The 25,654-nt window shown below is 61.5% G+C and overlaps 2 protein-coding genes across 3 annotated transcripts in view; one reads left to right on the forward strand and one right to left on the reverse strand.

The window, feature by feature from the left end:
• Positions 1-1,410: 1,410 nt before the first annotated feature.
• FADS3 (fatty acid desaturase 3) lies at positions 1,411-14,850 on the forward strand. Its single transcript, XM_025878714.2, has 12 exons — positions 1,411-1,794; positions 9,503-9,613; positions 10,085-10,282; positions 10,653-10,754; positions 10,884-11,006; positions 11,315-11,375; positions 11,953-12,029; positions 12,519-12,616; positions 13,001-13,097; positions 13,219-13,298; positions 13,506-13,631; positions 14,508-14,850. Exons 1-12 carry the CDS (start codon positions 1,588-1,590, stop codon positions 14,557-14,559), a joined length of 1,332 nt encoding a protein of 443 aa, XP_025734499.1. The 5' UTR covers positions 1,411-1,587; the 3' UTR covers positions 14,560-14,850.
• Positions 14,851-19,725: 4,875 nt separating this feature from the next.
• The window catches only part of FADS2 (fatty acid desaturase 2), a 30,568-nt gene continuing 24,639 nt past the window's right edge, over positions 19,726-25,654 (reverse strand). For both annotated transcript variants that reach the window (XM_025878261.2, XM_025878260.2), the window contains exons 8-12: positions 23,046-23,143; positions 22,776-22,872; positions 22,426-22,505; positions 21,847-21,972; positions 19,726-21,499 (exon numbers count right to left, since the gene is read on the reverse strand). In XM_025878261.2, the coding sequence (XP_025734046.1) occupies positions 21,448-21,499; positions 21,847-21,972; positions 22,426-22,505; positions 22,776-22,872; positions 23,046-23,143 (453 nt within the window). In that variant the 3' untranslated portion in view covers positions 19,726-21,447. The remainder of the gene's footprint in view (positions 21,500-21,846; positions 21,973-22,425; positions 22,506-22,775; positions 22,873-23,045; positions 23,144-25,654) is intronic.

A 25,654-nucleotide genomic window follows, 5' to 3' on the forward strand; every position in this document is an offset into this window, starting at 1 on the left:
AGATTGGGGCAGGAGGTTCAGTTCCTGTAAGAGCCTGCCCCCTCTCCTTGAGCTCACCTGCAAACATGGTGGCAGCAGGGGTATCTGCAGTCACCGCCCACCTCAGCCGCCAGCCACACACACCTCTGCTGCCCCCCACCCCCCCAACACACACGCTCAGGCTGGGGGTTCAAGGACACCTCAGTGCTCAGGCAGCCCAGGGCCATGGTGCGGCAAGGCCTTAACGGTTGTCTTGGCAACCAAATAGAGGTCTCTTGGTACCAAGGAGAACCCAGAAGCCCCTTCAGCCCTTCCTGGCGCCCTGGCCCTCCTGCCCCACAAATACTAGCTTTAGTGATTTCCTACAAATTGTTAAACCAAGATAAAAGGTTAGCATATCGGAGAAATATACTTCGTGTTCTCCAAGTGCATTCCCTGAACCAGCGCAGCAGCATCACCCCCCTGCGAACCTGTTCCAAATGCAATACTCCGCCCCCAAACCACCGCTGCTGAATCCCACCCGGGTGGGGAGCGCAGCGGTCCTGCCTTAACAGGCTCTCCGGGGATCCTGCTGTGCTCGAGTTTCATACCCCCGCTGGCCCGCAGCATAACCTTGGCCTGATTGCATTTCATGTCGAGTGTGAACGCCTCGCTTCTAGGAACAGGTGTCTATCTCAAAAACACACAAAAAGTAGTTTGGGGAGTACCTTACACTCTCAAAAGGGATGAATTTATTTAAGTAAAAATGGGGAGGTGCTGTAACAGGCAGAGCAGCCAGTGAATGACAGCGCCCCGCTACCGATGCCGGTGCTCCTGAACCCCTTCCACATCCCCACCCTGCAGCCCCAGCGGCAGGAAGACCACGCCCCCCCCCCCCCACCTCCTCCCCGCAGACCGCCCCGCGCCGGGCCGGTTGGCGCGGCCGGTCGCTCAGCCCCGACGGCGGCCTCGCTGCGCAGACGCTCGGGGCCGATTGTTTGAAAGCTGTTTACAGTCACCCCGAGGCAGCGTTCCCACCTCCGTGCGCTCAAGACTGAACGTTCCTGGACGCGTGGCTGGAAGCCCCGTGTGCGCAGACTGTGGTTCCAAGCCCCGCTGGCGCAGACCTGGGCCCCGAGGGCAAGGCCGCACCGGTCAAGGGTGTAAAGTCCCCGTCCCTCCCCCGTACCCCCCACCCCGCCCGCCGGGCGCCGCGAGCCGGGAGCCGGGAGCCGGGAGCCGGGAGCCGGCAGCGCCCGGCTTGGTGGCCGCGGCCCCCGCGGGCGGGGTGGGCCCGCCCGGACACCGCCCTCGCCGGCCCGAGCGCGGCGCAGCCAATGGAGGCCGAGGCGCCGTGCGGGGATTGGAGCGGGCGCGGGGCGGGCCGGCGCGGCCGGGCGAGGGGAGGAGGCGAGGCGGGCGCTGTCAGCGCTGTTATAAGGGAGGGAAAAGTTCCCTGCGCCGGGAGCTGGGGAGGCGCACGCTCATACGGCGGCCGCAGCGGCAGGGCGGGGCCGCGGAGGAGCCGGTGGCGGCGGAGGACGCCCCCGGGGCCGCGACTCGCTGCCCTTGGGGTCTCTGGCGGACCTCGCCAAGGTACCGGCGGCCCGAGGGCTTTCGCACGCAGCCATGGGCGGCGTCGGGGAGCCCGGCGAGGCGCCCGCGCAGCCGGGGGCGCCGCTGCCCACCTTCCGCTGGGAGCAGATCCGCCAGCACAACCTGCCGGGCGACAAGTGGCTGGTCATCGAGCGTCGCGTCTACGACATCAGCCGCTGGGCACAGCGGCACCCGGGGGGCAGCCGCCTTATTGGCCACCACGGCGCGGAGGACGCCACGGTAAGGAAGCCCACCGCTGGCCGGGTGGAGCCTGGCGCTGGCTGGGGCCTGGTCATGGGCACTGGGACCCTCTCTACTTGTGGGGTCTGGCATCCTTTCTACTCTTCGCTGACCTTTGATCTCCTGGTCCGGGACCCAGGATTGGGATGGACAAGCCAGGGCCCCGATGTGGAGTAAGGAGGCCAGGTCTCTGCATGGAGGACCTGCACAACGGGCCACAGGGCCGGGCCGGGCTAGAGCGGGTCTGTGCAGGAGTAAGGGGCTCTCAGAGGTGGGTGTGTCATGCTCAAGGAGCCCTCCTTGTGTCCTGAGCTTCTCCTCTCAGTTCTGGGTCCCCCAGGCCAGGTTCCTTTTGCTGAGTGCCAGGGGTAGGGTGGGGTCCCCCCGGGAGACTGGCAGGGATGTGCCACCAGACGCTGGAGTCTGGGCAGCAAAGCTTGGGCAGGGCCCAGAGGTCTGTGGCTTTCGCAAGAGCCACTGTAAACTGCTCTGAGGGGCAGTGACTCACCTCTCCTGGGCTGGCAGCTACACGTGGGAGAACTTTGCCAGCCAGGCTGGGTGGGCCTCCTCGGGAAGCATGGTCACCCCAGGGATAGGCTGGCGCTGGGGGACCCCGACTTCCCCTTCCCAGCCCATGTCTAGACATGTCTTGCCAAGGAGAGATGTGGCCTGGTCCCCTGGGACTGTCTGGCTGGAGTCCAGCAGTCCCCCATCTGGAGACGACAAGTTGAGGCCACGATGCTCTGCCTTGACCGTCTAAAATTCTGGGTTGGCCACCCTGAGTACCAGGAGTCTTCAAGATATGAGGAGATGAATCCCTAACTGGCAGAACTTTAAGCAGCAGCAGAAGTCGTGTTCTGTCCCAGGAGGTCAGTGTCCCTGTTCACCAGGGCTGCTGGGTTGGGCCATCTCCATGAACTCTTAAGGGAAAAGGTCTTTCTTCCCCATTTCTACCCTAAGAAGCTGAGGGTTTAGAGTCAGAAGCCTCCTGAAAGTCTAGAACGTGACAGAAAGCCTTGTCCATGGGCCAGGTGGTGGCCGTGGAGTTGAAGATGACTGGGGGCTAATAAGTGTGTGACCACACACAGGCCTGTATGCGTGTGCGCTGCACACATTTGTGTGCGTGGTTGTACGTGTGTGCATTTCTGCTTGGGGGTTGGGGGGGTGAGGTGCCACGACCCTGACCACCCTCAAGGCCACCCCAACCTTGGAGCTGAGGGGCAGGATGGAGGCAGGAGAGGGGAAGGATGACATAGAGCATTTCTCAATTACTTGCTCCTGCTTGGTGCCCAGGCCGGTGCTGGGGGCCTCCCACATGGGAACCCCATCATACAGTTAGCACTTGACCCCGAGACCTCCGTCTGACAGATTTCACATTGGTTCATCGCCAGTAAGCTCTGTTTCCCATTTCCAAAAAGCAGTCTGTCTGCTCCTTGGGGCTGGGTCCTGGCTCTGCCACTGGAGACTTTGAGTGACCTTGAACCAGGTGTTACTCCTCTGAGCCTCAGTTTCTTCATCTGTAAAGTGGGGAGAGCTGAGCCAGACCGTCAGCTGCCTGCGGGCAGGACCGTGCCTTCTCAACTTTGTGGCCCTGGGGCTGCCACACAGTGGCTCCTGGTTGGTACGTGTGGCTGGCTGGTAAGCATGAGTTGTGCCCTGCAAACCACACAGGGCAGTGGACTAGCCAGGGCATAGCCGCCCCTGGGCTGGGTGGCCTTGTCTCGTTCTATCCCGGTCTGGAATGGGAAGGAGTTGCACTGGGGCCGTCTGAGCTTCCTCAGGGCTGCAAACACTGGGCCGGAGTTGCCAGAGATACCTGGTCTGTTCGGGCCAAAGGGGTTCTGAGGTGGCTGGGGGGTGGGGGACCCCAACGTTTGTCTCTGATAGGCCCACAGCACAGATGACAGATGGTGTGCGTGGTCGAGTCCAGGCCCCGGAGCACAGGTAGGGGTGGGGCAGCTGTTGTGCTAGAGCTGTCTTCCCTCCCCAACGCTCATTTAGCCCCAGCCGCCCATCAGCTGTTCTCATGTCCAGGCAACAGAAGCCTTCCTGCCAGGAAATTCCCAGAGTTCCTGTGCCATGAAGTCAGCCTGTGGCCATCCTGGGATACAAAGCTGGGTACCCTGGGGAGAGTGCTCTGGGCCCTGAGCCAGGTTTGCCTATGCTGGCTGCCCGCATAACCCGGCTTGAGACTAGCTGAGCCAGCCAGGGAAGGGCGAGGCCCGGCTGTTGGCTGGTCAGAAGTATACCAGGGCTGGGCACTGAGTACCTACTATGTGCTGGGCTCCAAATTCAACGTTTGATTTATAGATACTCTTCTAATCCTCAGGATACCCCTATGAGGCGGGTACTACTAGTGATTTTCCCACTTTACAGATGGGAAAACTGAAGCTCAAAAAAGGAAAGTGACTTGAAATTAAGTGGCAGGGTCTGAGATGTGAATCCATAGCCCATCCTCTTAAACATGCTGCCCTGTGGCTTAACTGGGTTTTTTCCATTCATTCATTCTTCACTTACTGAATCATTAAACCCACCAGCAGATAGATATTCAGTGAGCATACCGTATCCACCAAACTCTGTTCTAACCTCTGAAGATACAGCCGCGAACAAAACATTGCAAGGACAAAGTTCCTTGGCAGAGGGTTGAGCTAGAGCAGAGACTCAGAGGTGGGAAGGTACTCAAGAAACAGCAAGGACATCGGCGGGGCTGGAGTGCAGTAGTGGGGAGAGGGGCAGGCAGTGAGGTCCAGAGGTCACGGGGAGCTGGCTCCCACTGGGCTTCCGTGTCCCTGAAAGCAGAACTTTGGTTTTATTCTAAGGGGATCTTGGAGGGCAGAGCAGGGAAGCCAGGGCAATCTGAGATACCTTTGAAAGGATCCTTAATGTGAAGGGGAAGGCAGAGCCCTCCAGGAGAAGGGCAGGAGGCTAAGGAAGGAGACGGTGGGGACCTACCGTCTCCCAGGTGAGGTCACTCAGAAGAGGTGACCATTCACCTGGGCTCTGAAGGGCAGGCATGGCCAGGGCAGAAGGCAGGAGCTGCTCGGGGCCCAGGTGCACCAGGGGGGTGGTATTAGGAGTTAGCTTCAGGGGGTGTTCAGACAACAACGCACTGAAGGCAGGTATGAGTGTTGGCCCATTTTGCAAATGAGGAGACAGGCTGAATGTGGGTGACATGAAGGGACTTTCTTGGGGCCCTCAAAGGGCAGGGCCTTCGTCCTTGGGCTTGGAGAGTGGGGTTTGTGTCTAGGTCGGAGCTGGGGGGAGGTGGGGCAGATGGGAGGCTCTGGAGGGAGGGGGGCTGGTCAGAGGGGGCTGGCCAGGAACGCAGGGGACCTGGTTCCAGAGCCCACGTTCTTCCCACCCACCACGCTGGCTGCCCGCATAACCCGGCTGCCTGACAGCACTCTCCATGGAGTGTGACCTCCCTGGGCTCCGTGGGTGGTTTCTGCAGGGTCCCCACCCCCTCAGGCTCCTTCCCAGGGTAGTTGTAGTGCCAGGCTCCTGCCCTGGGGGAGTGCTGGGCAGGAACACAGTGCAGATGTAGGGACGCTGGTGGCCCCCGCACCCTGGCGGCCCTCTGCTTTTCTTGCCGAGGGCACCCAAGCGTTGTGGTTTCCCACGAAACAGCTAGGAAGAGCCAGAGTGGGAGAGTGGTGGTGGTGGAGAAAGGGCCACGTGTCAGACGGCCTGGCCCCTTTGGGGTGCCTGACACTTGTGAAGCCAAGGGTGCTGGGTGGAACCCTAATGTGGGTACCGGCCCATCACCAGGGGCACCGGGAGCGTCTCTCTGGGAGGGTCTGTCCTTGCGCTGGGCTGGCCTGCACAGGTGGGAGGTGGATGGGCCGTGTTCAGAGTTCGGCGCCCTTTGGCCTCTGTGTCTTCGTGTCCTCGTCTGTAAAACGGGGACCCTGCTACTACTTCCCCACAGGCTCCGATAAGGAGTGCTGGGGCCGGGGGATGGGAAGGAGCATGCGTGCTGGGCATGAGGGCCTCCTTTACCTTCCCACCCGGGAGAGGGACAGGCGGAGGGATTGCCGGGGTACCCCCTGAGGCTTACCCCCCCCATTGTCACAACTCAAGAGAGGCTTAAGGAGGCCGCAAGGACAGACCCAGACCACCTGAGCCCCCAGCAGCCCTGCTCCATTCCCTTCCTGATCTGGAACATCCCCGATCCTTCGGGGAGTGACCAGGAATGCTTGCCCCTCCCCACTGTGTCCCTGTTCCCCAGCTTCCAGCTGGCAGGGTGCACGCCACTCTCCTACCTCGACGCCCACAGGCCCGCCCTTGGAGGCCACTAAACCCCAGCGGACTCGGGAGAGGGGCACGTTGGGCCAGCGGGGTGCTCGGCCAGAGCCGAACGCCAGGCCCCCGTAAGGGCCTGCGCTGACTCCGTCCTCCCGGCAGCCCCGAGAGACGGGCGCCGGTGGTTTCTGCCGTCCTACTGAGGAGATACGAAGTGGAGGGGCGTGCGACCTTGTCCTCCCCGGCTCGGCTCGTCCTGCTGCTCGGAGGCCGTCCCCAGCAGGCTGGCGCAGAGCCCCCCACTCCCGCCCCTTAGCTGGCTGCTACTCGGGGCTCACGAGGGGCGGTGGGGCAGGGCAGGAGCCCCTCCGGGAGCCCAGGCAGGGCTGGGAGGGCATGGACATCCCAGAGCTACTTGGGTTCAAACCCCCGCCCTGCCATGACGAACTGTGGCCTGGGCGGGTGCCCCTACCACGCTGAGCCTCCGGCCCAGTAAAATGGTTCTTACGTAACCCTGCCTTGCGGGCTGTGGAGGGCTGGCTCTTGTCCTCTTACAACTGCTCTCCAGCCCCGGCTCTGCCAGGCCCTTGGGGACAGCCCTGCGGACGGAGCCTGTCACTGCCGCTAGCAGCCTCGCCCAGCTCTGTTCCAGGCCCGCGGGAGAGACCTGGAGTGACACCCTTGGCACATTAGGTGGGGGAGGACCGTAGGATGTTTCCAGGTGCACCAGGGGTAGGTGAGGGTGGGGTCTCCTCAGGCAGTGCAGCCCGAGAAACGCCAGGACCCCCCTCCTGTGCCTCACAGTCCAGGCTCCGAGCAGCCAGGTCCTTGGCTCTGTGGGATGGTGGCCAGCTTCGTGGTGAGGGCCACGTTCCACCCCCTGCCCAGGAGACCCACTGCCTCCTCTCTGGCCCAGGAGTGGTCACCCTGGGGCTACGGCTGAGTGCGCCCCGAGCACAGTTTTACAGTCAGACTGGGTTCTGGTCTAATCTCCATCAAATGGAGCTGTGTGACCTTGGTCAGTGGCTTAACCTCCCTGAGTCTTCTGCCCAGCCCCTGGGTTCTTAAGCAGTGGCCCAGAGAGGATCTGGTCACGTGGCCCTGGCGAGTTTTCCAGCAAAAGCTGTTTGCTGGTGCATCAGGTTTTGGTCTGAGGCCAGCAATGCACCTTGTTGGGACTGAGAGCATGAAAAGAACAGGCTCGGGGCACCTGGGCAGCTCAGTCTGTTGGGCGTCCGACTCTTGGTTTCGGCTCAGGTCATGATCTCATGGTTGTGGGACTGAGCCCGGCATCGGGCTCCACACTCAGTTTGGAGTTGGCTTCAGATTCTTTCTCCTCTCTCTCTCGCAAATAAATAAATAAAATCTTAAAAAAGAAGAAGAACAGGCTCAGCGGTGCCCACCTACTTTCCAAGGACCTGCCACAGCCCTGCCCATCCCCTCTCATCAGCCGGCGCCTTGTCTGTGAGCTGTGGGATTTTCTCACCGGCCCTTTGGGGACTCGCACTTCCCCTTGTCACGCCAGGGGATAAACCTGGCCGGAAGTCCCTCAGGTGGCCCTCTGCCTCGGTGCATCCCCAGGCCTGGCCTGGGGGAATCGGGACCCAGGGAAAGAGTCCAGGAGGCTGGCCTGCTCCTGCAGCAGCCCGGCTCCGGAGCACGGCCCTGGAGCATCTGGGGGTCTGCTGGGCGCCAGGGTGGCCCCAGAACACAGAGGCTGGGGGAGAAGGGCTGGAAGAGGAGGGAAGAAATCCTGGGGCCGGGGAGCTCTGTGCTGCCAGGGGAGTTTTAGAGGAAGCAAGCAGGAATCAGAGTCAGTGCTCATCAGCCTTCGAAAGGAGGGAAATCCTACCACCTGCTACAACATGGCTGAAGTTTGAGGACAAGATGCTGAGTGACAAGTTAGTCACAAAAGGACAAATATGTTTGATTCCTCTTATCACAGGCCCCTAGAGTAGTCGAATTCCTAGAGACAGTAGAGTGGTGGTTGCCGGGGGCTGGGGAGGGGGGGCAGTCAGTGTTTCGTGGGGGCAGAGATTGAAAAAGTTGCGGAGGTGGGTTGTGGCGGTGGTCGCCCAGCAGTGTGAATGCACTTGATGCCACTGAACTGAATACTTCAAAATGGTTAAAAGAGTAAATTAAGAAAACAAAAAAAGTTAATGCTCTGAGTCCAGAGCCAGAAAGGGGCTGGAGTCTTGCCCTCTTCTGCCTGGTCCCAGCAGGAGGACAGACTCGCTCAAGGTCACAGCAAGTGGGGTCAGCCGGAGCCCCAGAGCTGTCTTCCCTCCCGGCTCCCCAGGAGGCCCGGGCCAGGCAGCTTCCTGTGGGGCCAGTCTCCCCTCCACCTTCTCTCTCCCATCTTAGGAGCTCAGGAAAGGGCCCCCACATCACCTTCCCCAGGGCCTAGGTTATTGCAGAAGCTTCCCCCCCCCACCCCCCCCCCCCCCGCCCCGATCCCGTCTCTAGGCTGCTCCGGGCCAGCAAGAGAGCACACAAAAGGAAAAGGGACCCCTTGGGGGGATCCTGCAGGTGTGGCCTCTAAGTGGGGGCTGGAGGGGCCTGCAGTGCTTCCTCCCCCCAGGACCGCGTGGGATGTCCAGTAGCAAGTATAGGGGCCCAGCTGTCCGTTTGAACATCCCCCAGAAGCTGGAAGGCTTGTTAGCAAGGGAACAATAGGAGGCCGGGTGTGTTCTCAGCCTTCTTCAAAGCTGTTTCCTTTGGCAGCCAGCGGTCCCCTTCCCCAGGCCCTCCGGGACAGCCTCTCACCGCAGTCCCTGGTCAGGGCAGCTGGGTGGCGAGGGCTAGTTTCTTCAGAGAGAGCCTCTGAAAGTCCAGGGACAAAGATCCAGTGAAGAACTGGGAAGAACAACGAGCCCGTGGCACCAGGACTTGATCAGCAAGACTAAGGGAGCCCAGTTTGCTCACATTTCAGAGCTGCCTGGGCCGGCTTCCTCACTGGTCCTGGGCCCTAGCACTTTGGCTTTGGCCCTCTAACCCCTGTTGCCTTGCACCCCACCCCCAGCTGTTACAGAATCACGGGAATGTGCAATACTTACTTCATTTGCTTTTTTAAAAAAAGTGGTATTTTCCCCCTCTGTTTTTAAAATCAAATGTTTAACTTTTCAGTGTCTCCCTTGCAAGCCTAAGAACTCAGTCTGTGTGGCCCTTGCCTGATTTTTGGAAACCCCACCCCCTGCCCCCGCCGCCCGCTGGCGGAAGCAGCTGGGGCCTGGCAGGTGAGGCGTTTCCAGCAGGACGCCCAGGGCCTGGGGAGGACCCAGCCAGGCCAGTGGGCAAGGTCAACCCGTTTGGCCCTATTTATGTGACCACAAAACAGCTGCGTCTCCATCCATTGGAGCCCCGCACTGCCATCCACGGTCCTCCCCCTGCCTTGTCTGCCTGCTGCCTCTGGGGGCCGCCGCGGCTGTCTGTCTGTCTGTCCCCCTGACTGTTGGCTCTCCTTCAGGATGCCTTCCACGCCTTCCACCAGGACCTCAATTTCGTGCGCAGGTTCCTGCAGCCCCTGCTGATTGGAGAGCTGGCCCCGGAGGAGCCTAGTCAGGATGGAGCCCAGGACGTGAGCTGGGGGGAGGGGGGAGCTGGGGGGGGCATCGCCAGGAGCAACTCCGTCCACATCGCCCCCAGGGGCCCAGGCTGGGTTTACCATCCCTCCCTGGGCAGGTAGCTGAAGGTGGAGCTAGGGGGACACCTGCAGGAACCCGGGGCTGCGGGGCTGGCTGAGCCAGCATTTGCTGGTGTTTCCTGCTCTGGGCCCAGTATCCCCATCTACACTGAGAGTTTGGACGCACTGGGCTGTAAGGGTTCGCCCCGCTCTGGCTTTCTCTGCTTCTCATGTGCCCCATACCTTTTGTGGGGCGAGGCTTTGCCACCGGCCAGCTCCCCGGCTGGTGCTCTCGCCCCTCCGTCCCTCCAGCTGCACCCCCGGGGTCTCACACTGGGACTGGCTGAGGCATGGGTCGCTGTTGGGGGCTCCTGGGGACCACTGGGAGCTTGCTTCTGTAGCCGACCAGCCCTTCCACCGTGGCAGGCCCAGCTGGTCGAGGACTTCCGCGCCCTGCGCCGGGTGGCTGAGGACATGGAGCTGTTTGAGGCGAAGCCCGCCTTCTTCGCTCTCCTGCTGGGCCATATCCTGGCCATGGAGGTGCTCGCTTGGCTCCTCATCTACCTCTTCGGCCCAGGCTGGGTGCCCAGCACCCTTGCTGCCCTTGTCTTGGCCACCTCCCAGGTGACTCCAGCACTGTTTTGCCGCCACCTGAACTATCTAGTAGATACGGGGCCTGGCACACCAGGACACTCTGGACATATTTGCTGGGTGAATGAACGAATGAATGAATGAGCAGCAGAGGTTCCCAAAAGGCGTGTATCTGTAGGTCAAGCTGCATTTTAAACGAGCTCCATGACAGACTTGCAAGCCCCTAGGCCTCCCGAAACTCAGTTGTCCTCATCTGTTAAAAAGAGGAAGATGGCACACAGGGTCTTAAAACACAACATTAGCTGTGGGGGTGCCCTGGGACCTGGGAGGTCTCCTTGGGGCTCCAGTGCTGGGCCCCCCGGGGTTCCCTCCCGCCGGCTCCTAACCCTGCTCCTGCCCCCAGGCCCAGTGCTGGTGTCTGCAGCATGACCTGGGCCATATCTCGGTCTTCAAGAAGTCCCAGTGGAACCACGTGGCCCAGCAGTTTGTGATGGGGCAGCTGAAGGTGAGGGTGGAGGCGGGTGGTCGGGAGCCAGGGGCTGAGCTGGGGGGTGTCTCGCCGGGTCTGTGCAAGTGTGCAGGCATGGGGTGGCGGACCCGGCCCCTGCCCTGAGAGCCCCTCTCACCCCTACAGGGCTTCTCAGCCCACTGGTGGAACTTCCGCCATTTCCAGCACCACGCCAAGCCCAACATCTTCCACAAGGACCCAGATGTGACCGTGGCACCCGTCTTCCTCCTGGGGGAGTCGTCCATTGAGGTGTGTGGGGGAGAATATGGACTCACTCGGCTGGGCATGCAGCTCATTGGGCGGTGGGGGACTGTGGCCACTGAGTCCCTCGCTGTAGCCCAGACCTGGCCCTTGACCCAGCTCCCCCCGCCCCTGACTCCAGGCCTAGCCCCCCGCCCGAGGGGCTCCCCTTCCCTCCTTGCCAACCTGTTGGGGGGATGGGGATGGGCCCAATGGCCAGAACCCAGGGTTGCCTTGCCCCCAGCCAGACCCCTGCACCGACCTGGGAGGAGCAGGGCCTGGCGGGCTGCTCTCTCCAGTCCCGGCTGTCTCCACAGTACGGCAAGAAGAAGCGCCGGTACTTACCCTACAACCACCAGCACCTATACTTCTTCCTGAGTGAGTGTCCGTGCGTCCTTCGGAGGTGGGGGCACAGTGGGGCCTGGGACCGTGCCTGCCAACCCTGGACAGGGGTTGCCACCGCCTCCCGAGACAGGGGCCCACTTGTTAAACCTCCCTCCATACGGCACCTGGAGGCCTCTCCCAGCCCCCGTCACCCCAGCCTGCAGCCAGGCCTGACTGTCCCCTCGCCAGAGGCCGCCACGGCCCTGCCCTGCCCGAAGCGTTCAGAGTTCCTTCCTGCACTCACACCAGGGGGCTCCGGAGCCCTACAGCATTAGGGCAGTCATTGGGGCGGCCAGGGTGAGGGTTTAAGGGTCAGGACGTGGGAAGCTGGCCCCAGCCTGCAGAAGGCTCAGATGCCAAGGGAAGGTGACAAGTCCTCCTCGTGGACTAGGCCTTGTGGGTGATGTGAGGTCACCCAGCTGGAGGGGACCGGCACCAGGTCCCACAGGTGTTCCCGGGAAAACAGCTCCTCGCTCCCCAACTCCCTAAGCCCCATGGATGTCCACCCTCAGCCTGTCCTGCTTGGCACCCCAGCCCTGCTCCTCCTGAGCCCCCTTGTGCCCCCTTGCAGTCGGCCCGCCGCTGCTCACCCTGGTGAACTTTGAAGTGGAAAATCTGGCCTACATGCTGGTGTGCATGCGGTGGACGGTGAGTGGGGGCTCTGCTCGGGTCTCCTAGGGAAGCCAGCTGTGGCAGCAGGAGGTGGGGCACGAGGGGGCAGCCCTGCCCACGAATGCAAACAGGTGTGCACGGGACGCTGTGATACACGTGTGTGTGTGTGTGTGTGTGTGTACGCGCGCGCGCGCACGCACGTGCGCATGAGTGTGCACGGGGTGTGTTGGGGGTCTCTCCCAGTCGGGGTGTCCTCCCGCGGGGTGGGGATCCCCTGGGCCGACTCTGCCAGGCATTTGTCTCCCACAGAGGGGTCCCCCCATGGCACTTCCCCTCCAGAGTCAGTCCCATGAGGCTGGCAAGGCAAGGACCCTGTCCCTTTACCTTGCTGAGAAAAACCGAGGCCCGGAGGCAGACAGGGACCCGTGCAGGGCTCCGAGGCACAGCCAGCAGGAGGGGTGGATGACCCCAGCTCCCGCTCCCGGCTGCCTCGGGGCCTCTGTGCTCCTCTCCCCTCCTCCGCAGGACTTGCTCTGGGCCGCCAGCTTCTACTCGCGCTTCTTCCTGTGCTACAGTCCCTTCTATGGCCTCCCTGGGGCCCTGCTCCTCTTCGTTGCCGTCAGGTACGGCCGGGTTTGGAATGGCAGCGAGCTGGAGAGGCCACACACAGGCAGCACGGACCCCGACCACAGCCCTCCGCTCTCAGAGCCTCCACGTCCCCATCTGCAGTATGGGGGCAGCAGGGCTGCCTCCCTGGGTGGCTGAGGAACATGAGTGGCAGGATCCCAGGGACAGTGGGTCTGGGGGACGTGGCCTGGCTTACAAGCGGCCCCGTGGATGGCCACCCTCACGAGCAGGGCTGCTCTGGGCTCCGCCGAGCAATGGCCCCTGCTTTGCCCAGCGGGGGAGGGGCTACTGCAATCCCGTGGCGTAGATGAGGAAACCGAGGCCCAGTCTGATCCAAGTGGTGAGCTGGACACGGGCAGTGCCTGAGCCTCCCCTCACAGGGTCCTGGAGAGCCACTGGTTCGTGTGGATCACGCAGATGAACCACATCCCCAAGGAGATCGGCCACGAGAAGCACCGGGACTGGGCCAGCTCTCAGGTGGGCCGCTGGGGTGCCGCCGGGCCATGTCCCCGCTAGGGGGAATGGGGGCCCTGGCAGGGCTGCCAGGTCCGGGCCCCTTGCCCACCTGTCTCACCAGTGCCCCACCCGTTCCTGGCAGCTGGCAGCCACCTGCAACGTGGAGCCCTCGCTCTTCACTGACTGGTTCAGCGGGCACCTCAACTTTCAGATTGAGCACCAGTGAGCGCGGGCCCTGGAGGCCCCATGGGGGTGGGAGTGAGTCCTGAGCCCAGGGGCTGACGAGGGGCCCCTGTGTCCAGTCTTTCCCCGGGGAGGCCAAGACATAAGCCCCGGACTCCCTGGAGGCCTGGGAGGTGATGGGTGGGTGGGGGCTCCCTCCGGCACCCCCTCACCTCAGGTGCCAGCCCACACTCTCCCCCCCCCCAGCCTCTTCCCCACGATGCCAAGGCACAACTACCGCAGGGTGGCCCCACTGGTCAAGGCACTGTGTGCCAAGCATGGCCTCAAGTACGAGGTGAAGCCCTTCCTCACCGCCCTGGTGGACATCATTGGGTAAGGGCCCTCCATGCACGGTGGCTCCCCTGGGGCCCCTTCCTGGGCACCTGGCTCTCTGAGCCCACACGGGTCCCTCTCCAAGAGCTGGCACTCGAGGCCTTTCTTTTTTTTAAGATTTTATTTATTTATTTGAGAGAGAGAGAATGAGAGAGAGCACGAGAGGGAAGAGGGTCAGAGGGAGAAGCAGACTCCCTGCCGAGCAGGGAGCCCGATGTGGGACTCGATCCCGGGACTCCAGGATCATGACCTGAGCCGAAGGCAGTCGCTTAACCAACTGAGCCACCCAGGCGCCCTCGAGGCCTTTCTGATCAAACTTTCTGTCTTCAGCCTGTGCCCTCCCTCCTTTCCCAGGGTTCTCTCATTCCGCCGGGTTTAGGGAGCACCTGTCGGGGGCCCAGGCCCTGTCCTGAGGGCTGTCGATGCATCAGTTGCTATGAGCAGAACAGGCCGAGATCCCTGCCTTCCTGGAGCTGACATCCTAGTAGGGGAAAAAGAACGCAGTTAAAATAAGTACAGAAAATGTGGGAAGAGAAGTTAACGCTTTGGCAAAACAAAACCATGAAACCTAAGAATGGGAGCGGGCAAGGGGATGGGAGAGCCAGGCAGGACTTGCGTTTTTAATAGGGTGGCAGGGTAGGTGGTATTGAGAAGGCGCCATGTGAGCAGAGATGGGGACATGTGTGCGGGGGGGCGACTACCTGGGGCAAGGGAACAGTGCGAAGGCCTCTCCCAGTGACCCTTCTGCACCACCCCCACCCCCACGCCAGCCTCCTGCCCTAGAGGAATGGGGACAAGTCCACCCACCCTCACTGTCTTGGGGGGAAGGAGGTAGTATCTTGCAGTCGACACATGCACCCCATCTCTGCCTCCTAGATCCCTGAAGAAGTCTGGCGACGTCTGGCTGGAAGCCTACCTCCACCAGTGAGGGCAGCATGCAGGGCCCCGGCTGCCACCAAGCTGGCCCAGGCAGGCTTGACCCCTCCGCCCCCCTGCCCCCCTCCCCACCTGGCCTAGGGGGCCCTGCCCACCCTTCTGGATCTGCTGTCTTCACCTCAGCCCCCTCACCTGTCTGCTTGGCAGCCCTAAGGCCATGGCTCTTGGCCAAACAGGACCAGGGCTGGGGGATGGTACATAAAGCCACACAGCATGGCATGTTTTCCTAGAGCAAAAATTTAGGGAAAACTGTTATTTTTATATAAAAACAAACCCAGATCTGTGATGGAGTATTGAATCTGCAAGAATCTTGGGGCTGGAGTCTGCCGCAGACTTCATGAGAGGAGTTCGGGCCCTTGGGTGCTGGGAGATGGGGGCGAGGGGGATAAATGGTGACTTTCAGAGGTCCCCTCTGCCCTGGGTCGGGGAGCCAGCAGCTGCCCCAGGCTCAGCTCTCTCTGTGGGCCTGGGCCTTCCTGTTCCTTACCCACTCACCAGCAACTTTGGGTGGTCACATTGGGCTCCCCTCACCTGAGTCCTCTACACAGTGGGAGGGGGGCTGGCCCAGCAGACCAGGGCTCAGGGCGGAAGGTCATGTCCACAGGGGCCCCGTGAGCACAGGAAGCGAAGTCAGTATGACCCGGACCTGCACTGGCCTCCCACAGCCTCCGTGATGAGCGGCCTCCTCGGGCCACCTGCCGGTCCTGCACTTGGCATCAGGCTGGTGGGAGTGCAGCTTGACTGCGCTCAGTGGCCCCCAAGAAGGGGGACACGGGCCTTCTCGCACGCCTTCCTGGGACCTGGTGCCTGCGTGGTGTCAGCAGCTTAAAGAAAATGAAGCACCGAGCTAGGATTTCTCTCAGGGCCTTTCTGGAGGGGGAGCCGAAGTCCCCCCATCCGCCACAGGATTGCCCCTCACTTTGTCAGGGCTGCCATTGCCGGGGGCTGGGTTCTCTTCAGGAAGTAGAAGGGGCACACATCCTGGAGGTCTTATCCAGTCCTTTCCCAGGACCACCCCGCCCCACCCCGAGCCCCTCCATGCGGCTCCCACCCACTCTTCTCTGGTCGGGAAAACCGGGGTGGGGGGATGGGGGTCCTGCCTCCGCGGGGACTCATGGCTGTATCACCTTGTGGGAAGTTATTTAACCTCTCTGAGCAGTAGTATGACCTCCTAGGGTGGTGGAAGGTAAAAAGGGGGTGCTGTGTGGAAGGTTCTTTGCATAGGGCTTAACAACAGGGCTCAGAATTTTTTTTTTTTTAAGATTTTATTTATTTATATGACAGAGAGAGACACAGTGAGAGTGGGAACACAAGCAGGGGGAGTGGGAGAGGGAGAAGCAGGCTTCCCACCAAGCAGGGAGCCCGATGCGGGGCTCGATCCCAGGACCCTGAGATCATGACCTGAGCCGAAGGCAGATGCTTAATGACTGAGCCACCCAGGTGCCCCAGGGCTCAGAATTTTTTAAAACTTCATGCACACACTTCAACACCCTGGGGCCCCACCTGCCCTGACCTGGGACAAGCCCGTGGCTGTCTCTGACCACATGTCCAGAGCAGATCCCACATTCAGGGCCCCTGCCCAGGCTGTTCCCTCTGCTGGGAGACCCCCCCTTCCTGTGGCCACCTGTGGAAACCCCGCTGACTCCGGGTGCCATGTGGGCCCTGACAGCAGTCCCTCTATCTCCTGTGCAGTCGGTGCATTTCCTGCAGTGGCTCTGATGCACAGGCACTTACCGGAAATGTTAACACCCTGTACGTAGGGGCAGCACATCCCCGTGGTAGGGAATGCTGAGCCTGCGACGCCACCTAGGGGCGTCCAGAGCATCTGCAACCGCGGTGGGGCGGGCCACGCTCCGTGCTGCCCCTGATGGTGGCCTCGGGGAGTGCGCTCTTCCTCTGCAAATCGGTGGTTGCCTCGCGACTTGCGCAGAGGACACTTGGGGAAGTCTCCTTCACTGGCGGGTCGTCTTTGCCCTTGTCCCATCTGGCCCCCATGCGGACAGGTCATCACCCCTCTCCTGAGCTGAGCTCCCCTTCTCTATCAGGAGGTCTCTTCCGGAGTCCCAGAACAAAAACCTAGGGAGTGTGGGCCAGGAGTGTAAAAGGAAAGAAGGAAGGGCCTTGGCGGAGCCTCCAAGAAACCCGCGATCTCTGCTTGCTGGTCTGCACGTAGTCTTGGGCACAGAGGAAAAGCAGAACGGCTGTGGGCAGCCAGGACTTGCTGATTTGTTCCTTCAGTCAACCAGCACGTACAGAGTCTCCCGTGGGCAGTCCGGGCAGATGGTGGGAAGGGACGTTCACAAGAACCAGACCTGCCCGTGATGTTGGAAGTGGCTGGTCCGGGTTATGAATGAACTCCTATGTGACAGGACAGGTCATAGATCTTTCACAGGGTCCCCCCACCCCCACCCGCGGCAGGTCCGGGAGCACCTGGCTGCCTATTCTGCTTGGCCCTTTCCAAGCTCTCGGGACCTGTCCCTAATTCTCCTGGATTCTTGAACCAGGTGATTTGGAAGAAAGAACTAAACGCCTTCAACATCCAAAGAAACATATTTATGAGGGCAGAGAGCAGTGGAGACTTGGTCTAGCATGCTCGGTGGCCGCCGGTTGTGTATGCTTGGGCCAGTCTGATTCGAAATGTCAAATGCAGCTCAGAGAACCCCAAGTTCCTGGACCCGGGCCACGCCTTCCCTCGGGCCTCAGTCTTTTCAGATGTGCTTGTAGGCACTCCTGGGATCCACAAATTTCTCATTCCCATGTCAGGTGTCAGACCAGGGGCTTTGTGAGAAGCTGCATCCTGTCCAGAGGGACGCACCTCTCCAGGGACGGTGCAGCTGGGACAGCTGAAGAGTCCTGATTGGCCCAAGGCACTATCTCCTGAGCAGTGATTGGTGACTCCCAGAGGCAACTGGAGCCGAGGGCTGCCACCTCCACCCTGCCCCTTGTCACCAAAGGCCTCCTCTCTCCTCCCAATGGACCGAGAGGGTTTCAGAGTGGCCCACTGGACGCCTAAGGAACTTGCCAGGGCACTGACCACCGCTGTGGCTCCAGGTCCACGTACAGCCCAGACTGCTGGGCCAACCCCTCCTCGAGGCCCAGCGCCCTGCACGTGCCCAGGCCACCCACCAAGCTGAGCGGGCTCTCAGCCTCCCAGGGACTCCTTCCACCATCTCTGCCCCCTCTGGCCATCTGCTGGGCCTCTTGGGAGTGGCCTGACATTTGACACGATGGTGCCAGGGGACGTCTTGTTCTGGGAAACAGCCCTTGCCTTGAGGGAGTGGAGGAGATGGCCAGGCAGAGTGCCGGGTGAGGAGCAGGGATCCAGCTGCTGCCACCGTGTGGCCTCTGGCCAGTCCTTGCCTATCTGGTCCCAGCCTCCACCGAGAATGGAAGCTTCGGGTCTTGTGATCACTCAGGACCTCCCATGTCAGGGACTCACGACTTTGGGAGGGGGTGCGAGGGTGGGGAAACCCATGATTCTGTGTTGGGCAAGAGCCTCCACAGAGTTTGGGGACAGGAGAAACAAGCAGAGAGCATTTTATGGGTGTCCCCAGCTTCGTGCTGCCAGGGTAATAATACTTGAGCACAAAGCCACAGCGAGGGGCGCCTGGGTGGCTCAGATGGTTACGCGTCTGCCTTCAGTTTAGGTCGTGATCCCAGGGTCCCCACATCGGGCTCCCTGGGGAGCCTGTTTCTCCCTCTCCCTCTACTGTTACCCCTGCTTGTGCTCTCTCGCCTTGTCAAATAAATAAATAAAATCTTAAAACAACAACAACAAAAAACCACAAAAAGCCACAGCGAAGATCCAAGTGCCCACTGACCTGATCCAAGATTTAGCAGGTGCCTTCAGAGCCACAGTGTCCACCAAGCCCATTGGTCCTCCCCACCACTCTCCCTGTCCCCAGGAGCCTGCTTGGCACAGGGGATGAACTTAAAGCTGGTGGGGTGGCGCGGCCTGTAATGTCCCATCCTGGGGGGACCAGGCACCATGCCCTGCCCGGGTAGGAGGCAGAACACAGGCACAGGTTAAGAAGGATGGAAGGTGTGTCCCTCGTGGTCTTCTAGCCTCGAAGACCTCTCTCCTGGAAGGGCCGGGCCAAGGGCTCACAGGTGTAGAGAGTGACAGCCTCAGCCTCACGGCAGCCCAGTACCTTCGCTGTACGAATGGCGGGACTGGCCCAGAGAGCCAGGGCACGGGGCTCACCCAAGGCCACTCAGTGGGTCTCTGCCTCCTGGCTCAGGGCTCCCTCAGCAAACCTGGGTCCTACTGCCGAGTCCCTGCACCCACTGGGGAACCACCTCCACCCTACCTGGGAGAGCTGGCCGTCCCTGCCCGCGATACTGCGGTCACGGGGAAAGCAAGAGGGGCACGAGGGTCTACCCCGGAGCCCTCCGCAGCCCTGCTGGGAGGAAACACAAGGCCAGGCGCTGGCTATGCCAAACCCCTTGGCCCTTCGCTGGCACACCTGGCTTCACCTGCTGGCCGAGCCAGCCCGGGGGCAGGGGAGCAGAGCAGCATGTGGGCTTCTGGTACAGTGGAAGGCAAACAGTACCAGTGCTCCTGGCACAGCCCTGTGGGCTTTGCCCAGGCTTGGCGGTAGGACAGACCCAGGATTCAGTGTCTGCCGCTGCCTGTGAACCTGGCGGCCCTGGGCTGAGACGGCTCGGGCATCTCCCCAGGTTGTGGGGACCAAATGAGCCCCTGAGCTGGACCCAGGGGCCACAGGACGGAAGCATAGGTCTCCAGGACTTTCCAAAGCCCCTTCTGAGAGTCTCTTCGCCCCCCCAGCGCTCTGTGCACTGACCAGAAAATTGTGAGCAGACAGCTGGTCCCAGGAGGAACTAGGAACAGAGATGGGGAATGGGGAGGTCAGGAATGTGCTCCTCCTTGTTGCCCTGCAGAGACCTTCCAGAAAGCCTCCTTTGGCTCCAGTGGCCATGTGTGGTTGGGTTTGTGTGAATGCACTTCAGGGAAGGGGAAGGGGAGAGAAGTTCTCTCCTGAGCAGAGGCAGCAAGGGATGGGGGTAGGGTGACTGCAGTTGCAGAGGGGACAGCAAAAAGCCTGCCTTCTACCAGCATGGGTCTCCTCCCTGGTGCCCTGGCTACAAAGCCCCTTCCTCGGTCCCGACAGCCCGCCCAGCATTAACACGCAATAAATGAGAATAAAATTACTTTTATTTCCAAAAAATGTAGGGGTGGGGAAGTGACATGGTAAAAATTAACATCAGTTCCCTATGGATCCATTCTGTCTCTAGGGAAGGACAGCTCTTAGGGCCTGTGTTCTTGGTGTGAGGGCCTGGGGGGGGGGGCACGTTGCCATGGCAACCCACAGGTCTGTCACACAGGATGCGTCCCCCGTGGCTGGCCAGAGCTGGGGGATGACAGCCCTCCCCCATAGGCCCCCACTTTGAGCTCCCCTCCCCTGAAGCTAAATATTGGTTAGTGGGTTAGATTTCCGAATGTAGCAGCCCCGGGTCCCTCCCTCCCACTCACTCCCATCTCCTCCGCTGCCTGGCCTCCAGCCCTCAAACTTCTTGTTGCAGTTTTCACTGGGCCCTCGGCATATCTCTCTCCCAAACCCCCAGATCCTCAGGGTCATCTCTTCTGGCACTGCCTCCCCCTGGGCCCCTGCTGCCCTCACAGTCGGGGTCCCTGTGGCCTCTGTGAGTGAGCCGGGGGGGGTGCTCAGCCCACGGCGGGGCCCGGAGAGGCAGGTGGTAAAAGGTGCTGACAAGGCCCAGCCCTGTTGTCGCTCGCCCTGTCAGAATGTATCTATAACAAAAGGTTAAAAAAAACAAGAGGACAGGAGAGAGCAGAAGACAGTGTGAGCACGTCCACACTGGCAGTCCCAGCATGGGGAGGGGCTGTGTGAGGCGCCCTCCTGCAGCTTGAAGGGCTCAAGGCCACTCGGCCAAGCAGCTAGAGACTGGCTGGCGCTGCCTGGCAGGTAACGGAGCACTTTGGAGAAGGGTCCGATCGCTCCAGAATCTTAGGTCTCCCAGCCCCGTCAAACATCTGAAGGGGATGTGGTGGGTGGGGCAGGGCTGAGCCAACAGGCCGGCTGATCCTCTGACCGGGCCATGGCCTTGGCCAAGCCCACCTTCAGGATGGCCGCCTTGGCCCCCAGGTCCCAGGCTGTGGAGCTAGGGAGACATGGCAGATGGTGGGATGGAACAGCACAAGCCTCGGGTCAGAGGGCTCCCCTGGGGCGAGGACACTTGCCTGGGCCCCGAGGTCTGAGCTGGCAGCACTGCAGGCAAAGGGAGCCGGGGTCAGGGCCAGGACCCCGGACATCCGAAGAGAGGGGGTGCCAGCAGGGAGGCCCCGAGCCCCGGTCTCAGTGTGGGCCGGGAGGGGGCCGGGTGCATCAAGCACACATTCCCTAACGCCAAGCACGGGGCCGGGGCCGGGGCCAGTGGGGCCATGTCAGAGGGCGGGGCCAGGCCTGCAGACCAGGGTGCCGTGGTGCCCAGCTAGGACCCCAGGTCCCCCACGGACCTCAGGAGTATCGGAGGAAGACAAGGCGGTGTGAGGCCTAAAGGCCAGGCAGCAAGAGGGGGTGTTACAGGCCGTATCTGTGGACCTCTGGCCTGGCAGAAGTTGGGGGCTGGGACAGAGCACCTCTCTCTGTTCCTGGGGGTGGGAGCTGGGAGAAGGTGAGGGGCCACCTGATAGAGGGTGGTCCCATGAGGGAGGGTGTCAGAGAGAGAAGCAAAGTGAAAGCGGACAGAAAAACAGGAGAAAGACCAAAAATGGGATCCCCAAGCCAGCATGTACCCCAACCTCGTGGACACCCCTCAGAACAAAAGCCCACCCCTCCCTGTGGCCAGCACTCCCACCTGCTCCCCCTTCCCCGTGGGTGCCCCCAGGGCTGTTGCTTCATTTGTGGAGGTAGGCGTCCAGCCACAGCTCCCCGGACTTCTTCAGACACCTGGGAAGAGGAGGGGACCGTCGGGGGGGCCCTAGGGAGACGGTGACTGCAGAGGCTGCGCTGGGCGTGCGGTGCTTCTCAGCCCTCAGCGGGGCTGCAGCGTTGCCTGCTCAGGGCGCCCCAGGGAACCCCTTGAGGAAGGACAAAGGGAGGGTCCCCATCCAGCCCAGGGCGAAGCCAGGTCATTCCTAGTAAGGGGGGGTGGCCTGGTGGGGACACTGGGAGGGCTCATCCCCTCTGGTGGCTGTCAGTCCCCAACATGGGCAGTCCCAGCTGCATGCCTCTCGGTCTCTTCCTTGGGCCCCAGGAACCCCGCGCCGCCCCCCTCCCCGCCCGCCACCGCTTACCTGATGATGTCCAGCATGGCCCTCAGCAGCGGCTTCTCCTGGTACTTGATGCCGTGCTTGGCGCACAGAGACTTCACCAGTGGTGCGACTTTGTGGAAGTTGTGCCGAGGCATGGTGGGGAAGAGGCTGGGGAGAGCGGAGACAGGGTGAGGGCGCCCCCGCCTCTGCTCACAGCCCGCACAGACAGCAGTGGTCAGGGCCGGGGAGACCCTGTCCACAGCTCTCCCTGGGCGGCCCCCCGCCCCTCCCCAGGAGACCGGTACACAGGGGTTGGGGGCGCTGGGCCTCTGTTTCCCTGTCCATAAAGGGATCAATCCCCCGGCCCTGCTAGGCTTGCAGGATCAAGGGAGACCTCTGTAATTACAAAGCTTGGGCCACTCGGGAGGGGTGGCTGTCATAGGGCCGTGTGAGCCCCTCCCCCTGACCTCAGTGGGCTGGCTGCAGAGCCACGCTCGGGGCCTGGCCAGGGTGGAGAGGGAGGTAGCCCCCATGTGCTGCCCGTGCCCAGATGGGGCCGGTGACCTCCTCCCTCCCCCGGTGCCACCCACCTTCCCAGCCTGCCCGCCCACCCGCGCTCACTGGTGCTCGATCTGGAAGTTGAGGTGCCCGCTGAACCAGTCATTGAAAAAGGACTGCTCCACGTTGCAGGTGGCTACCAGCTGAGGAGGGGAGGGGTGAGAGGCCAGGAGAAGGGAGGATGAAAGGCTTCGTCTCCTTTCCATGAGGCCCACCCCTCCCTAACATCCCGCCCCACCTAGAGACCTCGGCCCGCCCAGATTCCCCGCCGGTCCCTCCCAGCAGAAGGCCACAGGCAGCCGCAGGGAAGCCCAGTACAGCCCTGGGCCCACTGAGCAGCCAAGTGCTGGAGGCCGGGGAGATGGACCCACAGGCTCCACAGGGCCCCGGTGACCAGCTCTGGCTGCTCTCACCTGGCTGCTGAACCAGTCTCGGTAGGGCTCATGGTCAATCTCCATGACGAGGTGGTTCATCTGTGTGACCCACACAAACCAGTGGCTCTCCAGGAACCTGGAAGAGAGCACAGCTCAGCGCGGGAGCCACGGCAGTTGCCACGGGGCCCGGACCTGGGGGGAACAGACGCTCTCCCTCCGCCCCAGACGGCCTGGGCAGGGAGTGGGGAGCTCGGAGCCCTCCCGCACAGGCCCTCCCGTCAAAGCCCTGTCAAGACCAAGCGCGGGTACCTGATGAAGTTGAGGAAAACGACGGCCCCCAGGATGCCATAGAAAGGGACGTAGGTGATGAAGAACCGGGCATAGTAGCTCACAGCCCAGGCCAAGTCCTGCAGAGAGAACGAGATTAGATACCGGACCACCACCCACCCCGGCACCACGTCCTGATCACGGGTGTGCACACAGCCCTCCTACGCCCCGCGAGGCAAAGGGGTCCAAGAACCCCCAACAGGCCTCGAGGAAGTTGGGCACCAGGCCCACGGAGGATGTGATGCTTGCTTGCACAGGGTTGGTGACTGTCTTTGTTTCCAGGGAAATGCGGAGTGAGCAGCAGGAGGGGGCTGGGTGCTCTGCTTCAGGGAAACAGGGCAGGGACCAGGAGATGTCAGCCAGGAGCAGCCCTTTCATGGTCCCGGGGATTCTGAAGGTACACAGACCCCACCACCACCACCAACTGCCCTTTGGCCATGTCCTCCTGACCCATCAGCACCTGGGATCTCTTTCCTGGCCAGGCAAAGGTCGATGATACTGTCCATCCTCTCCATATGCCCTCCCACCCCAGCTACCTCTCACATGCTATAGTCGTCCCTCACCCCCGTGCCCAGTTCCCCTCCTGTCCCCTCTTCCCTTCCTGCCCCTCGCTGGGGTGGCCACGGGATCCTGAGCTCTCAGGTCTCTCCTCACCTGGACAAGCGCTTCCCTTGGCTGCCCTGACTGCCCCACCCTCCACGGCGAACCTCCCGGCCAGGTGCTCTGTGGAGGGGGTCCCTCTCTCCCCACCATCTCTCTGCGACCCGAGGCTGCATGCCTCCACTGGGCCATAGCGGGAGCCTCCCGTTGGCCTCCTGCTCTCCCTCGGGTACCATGGCAACCAGAGCCACCTTCTTAGCCCCAAGCAGAACCCGGCTCCCCCCGCTGACTCTGTGTGATTGCAGGTGATGTATTCCGCTGGGCCTCCGTGCCCCCATCTGCAGGCCGGGGAGAGACCTCCCACTGAAGTTGTCCATGGGTTGGCCGTGTATTGCAACAGTGAGTGTGGCCTGCAAGGAAAAGCTCTGAACGACTCTAACCCAGTCCCTTTGCGCTCTGTCGCCATGGAGATCTTCCCCTCGTGGTGGTGACGCTGCCATCCTCAAAGTCCCACTCGCCCTCTTCCCCACTAGGGGATACAGGATGAGATCCAGCCCCTGGGTAGGGTGCATGGGCCCTCCGCATGCCAGCCCACTGACCTGGCCCTGTGCAGCCAGTCTCCCGACCCACGTGCAGCCGGCCAGGCCAAGCTCTGTCACACTGCAGGGTCTCTTCCATCTGGGCCTCCTGCCCCCACCTTGTCTGCTTGGCAAACTCATCCTCAAGTCTGCGTGCAGTTAAGCTCCACAAACTCTGTGAATGCCTCCTCTCTATTCGAGGGCGGAGTTGGGTGCTGGGAGCCAAAGGAGGGCCTTCGGGAGCCCTGTGTCTGGAAGGACAGGCTTATAAAGAGATCCCTTCAATACCGTTTGGAAGGTGACAGAAGCAAGGGGAGCATGGGGGTGGTCCTGACATGACGCTCAAATTTACGAAAGGCCTCCATCGGGAGATGGACACGAAATGATGGGAGACCCAGAGCAAGGCCCACAGCCCCAAGGAGGAGATACAGATTCCAGAATGATCTAGGAGGCCTGGGCAGTTGCGTTTGGGGACTGCTTAGTCGTGAGGAATCCAGGCTGGTCCCCGCATGGGTGTCATCAGCTGAGGAGGGGAGCAGAGGGGAGCAGCTGGGAGGTCTGGGGGAAGGGAGAGTCTGGATGGGCGGCAGTGGGCCCCGGGTATGACCTGGGATCCAGCGAGGGGTCTTTAAGGGGGTGGGAGAAGCAAGCATTACAAGTTCTGCTCCTACATTTCATCACATTCAACTTTGTTTCTTTCATGTGTGTATGTAGTACAGTAGGAAACACATGTATATCCATGGGGCCGACCTTATTTCCTTTTGTGCAGAGCGACCCACGACCCCGGAACCACTGGTTTCAGGGATAGGGTGTGACGCATATGTGGGGGGAATAGAGAGGTGGAGGAGAGCCAGCAGAGGTGGGACTTGGAAGCTGACAGGGAGAATTTTAGGAGAGAGTGGTTTGTGGTGTCGGATGCAGGACCTCCAGGGAGGGAGGCCGAGAAGCATCTCCAGGATATGGTCACCACCAACACTGCCAGGGGGCAAACACCTCCCTCCTTGAGGCTCTCCGAGTGCATCAAGCCCTCTCCTCCACATGACTGGCGTCTGGGCCTGGATAAGCCCTCAGTGTGGGGGGCTGTGCCGTACCTGACACGATGCTCAGCAGCATCCCCGGCTGGATGCCCGCCAGATGCCTGATGCCAGTAGCACCCAATCTCCCTTGCGCTGTGACAGTCAAAAAGGTCTCCAGATATTGCCAACTGGCCCAAGAGAATTGCTCCTGTTGAGGACCACAGCCCCAAGCCAGGGTTGCACTTGGCACCTAAGCTCGCTGTTACCATAAATCAGAAAAGCGCAGCGCAGGACTCACCTCTGCCCCACGCAGTCACGGACCCCTGGGGGTGGGGGACACCGGATCTTATCTTCCCTGAATCCTCAGCACCGAGCACTGACTGAAGTCAGCTGCTTC

This window comes from Callorhinus ursinus, unplaced genomic scaffold, assembly GCF_003265705.2.
Source record: "Callorhinus ursinus isolate GAN/ISIS: 27379988/994484 unplaced genomic scaffold, GSC_fseal_2.0 scaffold51, whole genome shotgun sequence".
Lineage (NCBI taxonomy): Eukaryota > Metazoa > Chordata > Mammalia > Carnivora > Otariidae > Callorhinus > Callorhinus ursinus.

Bases quoted from the DNA above. Each gene is read 5' to 3' on its own strand.
- FADS3 (XM_025878714.2), top strand. From the start codon at position 1,588: ATGGGCGGCGTCGGGGAGCCCGGCGAGGCGCCCGCGCAGCCGGGGGCG. The intron at 11,376-11,952 runs GTGAGTGTCCGT...GCCCCCTTGCAG, and splicing joins GCACCTATACTTCTTCCTGA to TCGGCCCGCCGCTGCTCACC. The intron at 12,617-13,000 runs GTACGGCCGGGT...CTCCCCTCACAG, and splicing joins CTCCTCTTCGTTGCCGTCAG to GGTCCTGGAGAGCCACTGGT.